The sequence below is a fragment of the Hyalella azteca genome, unplaced genomic scaffold (genome assembly GCF_000764305.2).
Source record: "Hyalella azteca isolate HAZT.00-mixed unplaced genomic scaffold, Hazt_2.0.2 contig12211, whole genome shotgun sequence".
NCBI lineage: Eukaryota > Metazoa > Arthropoda > Malacostraca > Amphipoda > Hyalellidae > Hyalella > Hyalella azteca.
In genome coordinates, this window is record NW_025942174.1 from 183,140 (window position 1) to 193,103 (window position 9,964).

At 41.8% G+C, this 9,964-nt stretch overlaps 1 protein-coding gene across 1 annotated transcript in view; it reads left to right on the forward strand.

Annotated features, from left to right (window-relative positions):
- LOC108672213 (tetraspanin-11) overlaps positions 1-9,610 on the forward strand; it is a gene marked incomplete in the record, with an annotated part of 33,472 nt that extends 23,862 nt beyond the window's left edge. The window contains 4 exon segments of the mRNA XM_018159848.2: positions 211-402; positions 2,884-3,138; positions 3,896-4,066; positions 4,796-9,610. Of these exon segments, the coding sequence (XP_018015337.1) occupies positions 211-402; positions 2,884-3,138; positions 3,896-4,066; positions 4,796-4,843 (666 nt within the window).
- Between the last annotated feature and the right edge of the window lie 354 nt (positions 9,611-9,964).

Consider the following 9,964-nt stretch of genomic DNA (forward strand, 5'->3'; position numbering starts at 1 on the left):
CATTAACTGGACGCTTGTGACGGCATTAACTGGACGCTTGTGACGGCATTAACTGGACGCTTGTGGTGGCATTAACTGGACGCTTGTGGTGGCATTAACTGGACGCTTGTGGTGGCATTAACTGGACGCTTGTGGTGACATTAACTGGACGCTTGTGGTGGCATTAACTGGACGCTTGTGGTGCCATCAATTAATTGAATATTTCGACAGGTGGGCAGCATCCTGCTGCTGGCGCTGGGCATCTGGACGGTGGTGGACAAGCCGTACCTGGAGGACCTGCTAGGCACGCAGGTGTACGCGGCGGCCGCCTACATCATCATCGCGGTGGGCGTCGTGGCCTTCTTCATATCCTTCCTCGGCTGCTTCGGCGCCCTCAAGGAGATCAAGTGTCTGCTGCTGCTGGTGTGTGCTGCTGTGATATGATATGCACTGTGTCATAATCGTCCTGAGGTATTTTTTTAGATGTCAATATTAGGGACATTAGTCACTGATGCGCTCTAGGTGTTCAAGTCTCTGCTGGTGCGTGCAACCGGAAGGCTGTGATGACATATGGAGTATATAGACTGTGTCATAATCGTCCTGAGGTATAATTTTAGATGTCACTTTTACGGATTATTAGTCACTGATGCCATCTAGTAGTTCAAGTCCCTGCTGCTGGTGCGTGCTGCTGCCGGCTGTGATAATTTGATATGTACTGTGTCATAATCGTCCATTGTACTATTATTGGGGTGTTGAATCAGTACTTACAGTACTTAGTACTTTTATAATAGCCTCAAAATACCGTTGTGTGTAATTTTTTAGAATATTTTGGTCGAAAACGGTTCCGTGCTATTGACCGGTGAATCCAAGTTTATTATATTTAGTGTACCAGAAATTGTTCTCTGCTATTGAATGCAGACGCGAAATTGATCATCTTTTCAGCATTAGGCTTTGCCGCTTCATACACCGCGCGCCATTATTTATTCGGTTAGGTTCTCTGCACTTCGTCTCTTCTGTACGCTTTCTTGTCATCACACGTCACTACACTCCTTTCTTTCGATGCACCTTTTCCTTGGTGCTTCTTTGTCCAGTGCTTCACTATCGCGAAGCTTCTTCTCTGTCCAGCATTTCACTATCACACTGATCCTTCTTTGCTGGTATCCTTAGTATTTGTTTGGGACATAGCAGTCCCAGGCCACGATGGATCGCCGCCTCTGATTATCGTTCATCCGCTCTCATTTGGGCCAGCTGAAGCACGATGCTGTTGCTTGCTTCTCGCCGCTGGTAGTGTTGGAGGGGAGGTCGATCTGGGATTGTGTCCAGGAAAACGTCCAGTTGTCTCTTGAAGGTCTCCAGGGTGAACTCCCCCTCTCTTAGATCCCTTGGTAGGACGTTGAACAGCCTTGGCCCTGCCACGGAAACTGATCCTCCCCGCAGGGATTGAAATCTGACTGCGGATCTGTTACGCAGGGGAGGGATCTTGCACAGTCTCCCCCTTCTCTCGTTGTGTTATGTCTGAATCCTGAAGGTCTCGCTCTCGAAGTTTTGCACCATTCCGGTTATCATTTTCCATATGTACAGAATGACATACCTCTCCCGTCTCCTCTGCAGTGAGTACAGACTCAGTCGCTGTAACCTCTCCCAGTAGTTAAAATTCTCCATCCCTCTGATCCTGGAAGTAAAGGTTCGTTGGACTCCTTCCAGTTGCCGTATTGTGCCTAGTGTGAACGGAGTCCAGAGCTGGCAGCAGTATTCAAGGAAACGTCCGCCAGATCCACCCCATCTGTCGTCTACCTTTTGCGGTTATTGCCGGTATGTGATCACCAAAATTGACCTGATTGTTCATCAACACTCCTAGATCGCGAACGAGTCGCTTCTCTTCGATGTCCGAGTTGTCAGGTGCCAGGTAGCGGTGATCAATTCCAGCTCTTCCGGTCCCTCTGTACCTCAGGACCTCAAACTTGGTCTCGTTGAACTGCATGTTGTTCACTAGGGCCCAGTCATATATTGCAGAGAGGTCTTCTTGCAACCTCTCACTGTCCGTCTTGTCCGTGATGGTCATTAATATCCTGGTGTCGTCTGCGAATGACGATGCAGTGGCGTGGTTCCCTGCCACATATATGTCGGCGATGTGGATGAGGAAGAGGATTGGGCCGAGTACCGTCCCCTGTGGTACTCCACTCTTCACCCTAGCCACGCTCGATCTCGAGCCTCCAACAACGACAGCTTGTAGTCTTTCTGTTAGGAAGCTGTGGATCCATGCCAGCAATTCACCTCCGACTCCCAGCAGTCTTAATTTTCTGAAGAACACTCCATAGTCAACTTTGTCAAACGCTTTCGCGAAGTCCAAATACACCACGTCCACCCCGGCCCCCTCCTCCTGCATGGCCAGGATTTGGTTGTGATGCTCCAGTAACTAAGACAAACAGGAACGATTTCGTCTAAAACCGTGTTGCCTTCTGTTGAAAAGTTCAGCGTCTTCCATGTACTGCCCCAACCTTCTGGCAACAACCTTCTCAAATACTTTGAGTACGTGTGATGTTTATGTAACCGGCCTGTAATTTTGGGGTTTGTCTCTTGCGCCTCCTTTGTAGATAGGGGTAATTAGCCCTAATTTAAGGTCACTAGGGACATTTCCTTCGCTCAATGATGTTTTCCAGAGCAAAGTCAGAGGGACCTTTAGTGCACCGACATATCTTTTCTGTAATACTGCAGGGACCCCATCCGGCCCGGGAGCCGAATCCAAGGTACAGGTAGTATGGTTCTTCTGAGGTGGTAGGGCTCAATGATTTTAGCGTTGATGAGGAATGTGATGGTAGAGCTTAATGGTTGTGGCGATGGCTGGTGTTTCACCATCACACTGGTCCTTATTTGCCTGTTGTTTCATCATCACCCTCTGTGCAGTATTTCATCATCACGCTGCTGCTGTTCATCGTGCTACTGGTGGGCGGTATCTTGGGTTACGTGTACCGTGGCAAGGCGCAGGAGACCGTGCACACGACGCTCATTCAGAAGGTTCGGGAGTACGACCCTGCCAGCACCACCTCCAGGCTCACCAGGGCCTTCGATGACACGCAAGCTGCGCTCAAATGTTGCGGTGTTGACGGCCGCGGCGACTGGGTCACGTTCAACAAGAACTTCGCTACCACTGGCAAGCAGGTACTGAAATGTGACGGATATTTCGACTTGGTGTATGGACTTTGGTACCACCATGCTGGTAATGACGAGTTCAACAAGAACTTTGTTACCACTGGCAAACAGGTACTGAAATGTGACGGATATTTCCTGACAGTGCATTTTACTTTACTAATTGATTGTATTTGTGTTGCTAGGACTAAACTTTGTGTCTTGAACTGAATATGGAGCTGGACTCGGAAACGTTTTCTCATATAAAGATACTGTGAATTTTTGTGGTATTGTTTTTGCTTTTAAATTCCTGGTTAACTTGCGATTTAAGGAAATAAGTGATCTTAATACTGATATATGGTCTTGGCGTGTGAAATTTGGCACCACCAACTGGTAATGACGTGATGTCACCATCACTTGATGTGCTGTTAATTACTTTTCGCTCGACTACCGGATGGAGTCGGCAATTGTTTCTTTTTGTATCTTGTACAAAGAGAGTGATTCTGGTCGTTGAATCAAACGAGATTTTTGAATATATTATTGTCAAGGGTTGGATTTGGACTTATAATATAGGGCAGGATTTGGACCCAGGCTTGCAACCTGGGCTACGAGACTTACAACGTATTTTGCGAGCCTTGCTATGCTGACTGCAAGGCTTAAAACATGTAGCGGCTCGGCTCTAAACCTGCGAGGGTTGCCACAAATGCCGTAATGTTTGATACACATGTTGCAAGGCTTGCAACACGCGCTACAAGACAACACATACAGCAACACGTGTCGTTGGTTGCAGGTACCGAAGTCGTGCTGCATGACGAGCAGCTCAGGCAACCTACTGGACTGCGAGACTGCGCCCAACAACAACACCGCGTACGCCGTGGGCTGCTACGCCGACGCCAAGGAGATGGTCGAGTACTACGGCCTTATCATCGGGGGTGTGGGCGTCATCATTGCCCTGCTAATGGTACAGTATCATCGCCCTGCTAATGGTACATTATCATTGTCCTGCTAATGTTACGGTATCATTGCCCAGCTAATGGTACAGTATCAATGTTTGTACAGTAGTAGCTAAGTTGTACACAGTTAGAAAAACGGTGAAAAAGCGGTCCCACTGGCATTCTAGTGGCCGGTCGCCACGTGAAAATAAACTGTTTCGCCGTTTTTATCAGATGTTTTACGGATTTCTAGTGTTAAATTAGAATAAAAACTGCGACACGGTGTTTCTTTTCACGAGCCGACCGGCCACTGAAACGTCGGTAATACCGTTAACGGTAATTTTTCTAACAGTATAGCAATGTTGTACATTGTACAGTAGCTAAGTGTTTTTGAGTTCGTTGTTCGAAATCACTGTTTGAGTTGATGGTTTCAGTTTGTCTTTAATACCAAAGTTATGGTCGTAACTTCTGTAATCTATAATCGTAATATTAATGAAATCATAATTAGGTGAAGAAGTTTTAATATTCCCGTTAAAATGAGGTTAACATTGGTCATTTTGTTATGTTATATATTGACTCAAATTGCAACTGCTCTATTTTCAGAACAGCTTTTCGCATTCACGTCTCGACGGTTTTGTCGTCTCTGTTATTGAGTGTATAGCTTAGGTGTGTGGCTGTTCATAATATTCGTTGTTATTGTCATCTGTTATCATTATTGCTTCGTAATTTCTTTTATCAATGTGCCTCCCATTTTGCAGCTATTGGGGCTCGTGTTCTCCATGGTACTCTTCAAGATGATCAACTGAATGGAGCGCATGGAGTGCATGGAGTCTATTTCCACTCCTCCAACTTCAGAGAATTAGGAGCACAGCAGCCAGGCTTCGTCTTGTTTTGGGATCACATCTTTGGACTGAAAGGCGCTTAAATTTAATGCCTTGTTCTTTAGTATTAAATGAATCTGTGTGAGATTCAAAGTAGGGCATATATGTTAGATGAATTAGAAACAAAAACCATCTGTGTACGGAATAGCTTTTATGTGTTGACGTGATAGCTGTTTTATTCAGTGGGACGTGAAACTTCTTCGAGTTTCAAAGCTTCGTTAACTAAAGAAAGATTAAGGAATTTCATGTATGACGCGACTATGTGCCACGCTTGCAGTGACATAGTCTTATTATTTCCTTGACAAAATAATGATTTCTAATATTTCGACATGACTTATATTGTAGAAACAATAACACAGATATCAAGTTATAATGCACAGTCATTTTGCAATCATTCTAAATGTGTTTTTGGTGTAAGGTTGTATTTTCGTCTACACCGAATTCATGCCTCAGTAGTCGTCTGACATATTCAGATTCAGTGGATCGGGCGTCCGGTGTGTTGTAGTTCAGTGACAGACACGCATCATCTGAAGTATGTAAATTATTAGTTATTACCCACAGAGCTAATAATTGTTAGGTTAGACACTCGTCATTTGAAGCAAGTAAACTATTAGTTATTGCCCACAGACCTAATAATTGTTAGGTTCTAGCTGTGCACAATTAATCACCTTTTCCTTGTCACTGCACAAGCGTTGGTGTCCTCCGCCCAACATCATTCTGGGCAAGTCCATTAAATGCCCTTGGTTACCTTGCATCTCTGTCCAGTACGAGGCGAATGTTAAATTATTCCTTATCTCTGTGAAGATGGATAAGATCGCAACTGAAAAATTTATTATTTATTTAAATTGCAAATAATCTCGCATTTAGTCACTTGTCTCGTGTAAGGCCCATAACATCGGTTCCTTTCCTGTTGCATACGCTTGCATTTTGTCAAGAGCGAAGTTTTTTCTCACGTTTTGCGGTTAATTTTTCCTGCACTTGCTGCTACTAGTGATTGCCATCATGCCTGTGGATCGTATCGTATTGTTGCCAGAAGACATCGTATTGCTTGTAGACCGTACCTTGATTTTACTCATCGTCCGGTCACTGAACTCTGCTCACATTCATTGTGAGTAAAGTTCTATGTTATTTATTCTAAGTTTTTTTGTTAGTGTAGAAATACGCGTCCTTTTTTGTTATTTATTGCAGACTATCGTTAGTGAAGGAAATGATCTTTATTGTATCATGTAATGCTTGTTGTAGTTCACTCGATTGCTTTAACGTTAGTTAAATGCTTCTCTCTCACTCAGCCTCTTTATCTCCGCTTCATATTGGATGTGTCTTAAGTGTGTTCCATAATTACTGATATTATTTTACATGGTGGCCCCTATTTTTATGTAGTACTAGTGCTGACTGCAATAGCACTAGATACGCAAGTCCAAGTCTTCACCTCAATACGCAAGTTCTGGTCTTCAACTCTAGCCTTGTAGAATTAAATGTGCACGCGCAAATGCTGCTAATTTGAGCTCTGAAGTTTGTTCTGCTCATCCTGCTCCTCGAGCATCTTTGTATTCATTCTTTTTTTGCTCGGTTTATCATATCGCCGTATTTATTCATTTCCAACTTCGTCTCTGTATTTTTAGGCTTACTGTTTCCTCTCCAGATATTTTACGCGTAACTTATTATCTCTTGCTTCTTACCAATATTCCTCGATTTCTCACGTCGTTTGCTCTTCGCCTTGCTTACTTTCTCAATTTTCGGCTTTCATTTACTATTCTTTGATTTGGTATTCAATATTCGCTGAAATTTCGTAACGTTTCCAGAACAAAAGTTAATTTTAAATATGTTAGTGTCTTAACAAGCCATCGCACTCATTATCTGTCCATTATCACATCAGAGTAGTTAGTTCAATGCATTTTCTAAGCGTTCGTATTCATTATCTTCTAAACTATTGTAATTTGTTATCAAAGAACAAATCAATTATGCCCTCCGGGAATTCATTCTTATGGAATTAACAATAGCTTTGCTGAATGTTATTTTTCCGGTATCGAGAAATATTAGTTGATGTCGGATGATCAAACAGGAATTTAGCGGTTTCCTCTTCATAAGATGCTGTGTATGGAAGTGTATGACATGTGTATTTATCATGCTTAGGCTCCATGGATTAACCATACGACGCTCGGTGTTGCTTCAACTAACCTTCGTGGCGTCACATGCGAAAACATGTATGAAATTCAATAAATTGTTTGCCAATATTACGCTAACATTTGTTACTAATAATCGGAAAAAACGTGTATGAAATTCACTAAATTGTTTGTCAGTGGTAAGCTATTTTTCCTTACTAATAATTGAAAGAAACATGTATGAAATTTATGATATTTTTCGCGTACTCGTATGAACAGAATGCCCGCATGCTTTATTTGTATTTTACACTGAAATTAATTTCACTCCTTGAAGCACGCTATTGCTGGACCGGCAATGTCGTTCAGTTCTTGGTTTGGTGCCAGGAACGATGGCCCAGTTTGCGGTCACCGCTTTCCTTGTTATTTTATTACATTAAAGTGGTAGCGGTGAACCTGTAAGCCTTACTTGCTTGTTTCTAGCTAGCAAAGGCCTGAACTAGCCAGTAAAAGCCGTAACTAGCCAGCTATGAGGCTTAACTAGCTAGTAAAGGCCGTAACCAGCCTGCTATAAAGCCTAACTAGCTAGCAAAGGCCATAACTAGCCAGCCCAGGCCGTTATTAGTCGGTAAAGGCCGTAAAAAATTAGTTAGTGATGTAACTAATTAGTCACAATGTAACTACACTAGAGTTGAAGTTAGGCTTAAATTTGCATTTTCCTCCTGAATGCCAAGTTTCCTTAGTTGCTTCACTACCGATGTGCCTCGTCTAGGAAGATCTCTCAGTCTAGGAGTTTGATCAAATTTGGAAACAGAATAATTTTATGATACTTAACAATATATGTCCGCTCATTTACTAGAAGGGTTTGACAAATTCGAAACGGCGATCGATGTAGGGCTGACTGGAACGTCCTGATGCACTTTATAATTAATATCGAGGTAAAAATAGCAAAATTTCGATGATAATTTATTTTTTGGACAAAATTTACACTATTTCTATTACTAATCTATGCATTACTAATCCTAATCCATGCATTTTGAGTCTATGAATTTATTCTGGATGTAATTTATCTTTGTACTCTAAGCAGCCAGCTGCTCTGTAGTCTGTACACTTCAAGGGTCCAGTGACATGTGCCGAAGAGCTAAGCTTATGAATGACTCCCTTTAACCCCTCATCAGGGTCCGACACAGTAATAGCTGCTCTGCCAAATACACCAAATTTTTCCGTTGACTTCAAATTATTAAATTATAACGTCTGGAAGTTCCATAATTCGTGTTTAGGTTTTATTGAGGGTTGAAACTCTGCCCTATTGTCTACGTAAATGAGAGCCCACAGTCTCACCTCTTGGTATTTATGTTCAAAGCTGATTTTCGATGGCAATCTGAATCAAATGATCGCTATTGTGACTGACCTGTTGAGGGGTTGCAGAGAATCTAGTTTATCTGCAGGCTCTGTAAGTAGTTTTGGATAACGACCAAAATTTTATTTTACATGGTTGCTCCTATTTTATGTAGTACTATTGCCGAGTGCTTTAGCACTACATACCCAAGTTCAAGTCTTCACCTCTATCCCTGCAGAATTAAATCTGCACGCGCAAATACTGGATTAAATACTCCTCGCTCTCTACAGGCGTAAGCCTAGAGCTCAAGTTAGACGAATCGTTAACGAAAAGAATCTCATTTCAAAGTATAATCTGGTAAAACTTTTTGATACACTCCAGATTTCAAAATCTAGGATTTATTCAAAGCAAATAGGTAAATATTTGTATTTAGGTCTATTCAACGTAGTCCTCGCTTCATAAGATTAAACGGAAAATCGCGTGTTGAACAAAAAAATAGCTTAGAAGAAAGTAGGTGCAAAGTTATCTTTATAAATTTTGTCTAGCTTGCCACTCTCCATGTATTCCTCGTATGCACATATATCGTTTATAATATTGAATTGCATATATGAGGCTTGCTATATTGTATATAAGATACAATTAAGCATTCCCCAATGCATACTCACCGCATCGAGTTCCAACATGCGACCATCACATGCAACATCAGCCAAAAATATTACATATTTGATGAAATATTTCCCGTTATCATTTCTGATATTTGTCAAATCTGTTTTAACCTTCAGCAATTGTTGACGACATAATATGGAACTCAGAAATAGGCTGCGCTTTCTCATGCAACTAAACTAGTATTTACTTCATTAACTCTTTCGTAATTGTGTTTTTGATTACTAAATTATCTTTCGCCTTAATTCGTTATCCTTGTCCATCGTTCGCTTAGGTAAACTTACGTTCTTCGTCGCTTTGAAAGAACTATTTACTCTTCAACATCCTTTATTATGATTAATCTATTTTGAAGAATGATTAATTAACATTTTTAGGGTGGATTAACTTGTACTTTACGTGACACTGGAGATGTAATATGCAGTTGAAGCTAGTCACCGTCTCTTGTGATTTCTCGTACAACGCTTATACGTGTTTATATCTGTAGAACTTCTAGTTTATTTCATCTACATTAAATAAACATGTGTCTTATTAGCTGTTGATGTACGAATATTCCGTGTCGTGCCGAGAAATATACCTGTGCGTTCAAAAGTCTTGACTTCAGTTTAATTCATCCCATTTACTCATTTGTTCCACCCAGCGAAACTTTTTATCCGACCATGATGGAAGCAGGTTTTAATTTGTTGTTTCAACTTGGTGGGTGGGGCAGGCTAATTCATTCACCTATTCTCACCTATTCCGTGAGAACACCATTTAAACATCCTCATTCACCTATTAAGTGCAGTTTTCCTTCGTGGCTTCAATTACGCAGTGACGACAGCTGAAGACTTCAGCCAATAATGTCCTTAGAAGTAACGCATTTCATAATTCTGCAAGAATCGATGCTTCAAGACGTTCGTCAAAAGCGATGAACATTGTCAATATTTAACCCTGAGTAACCGGCCTGAC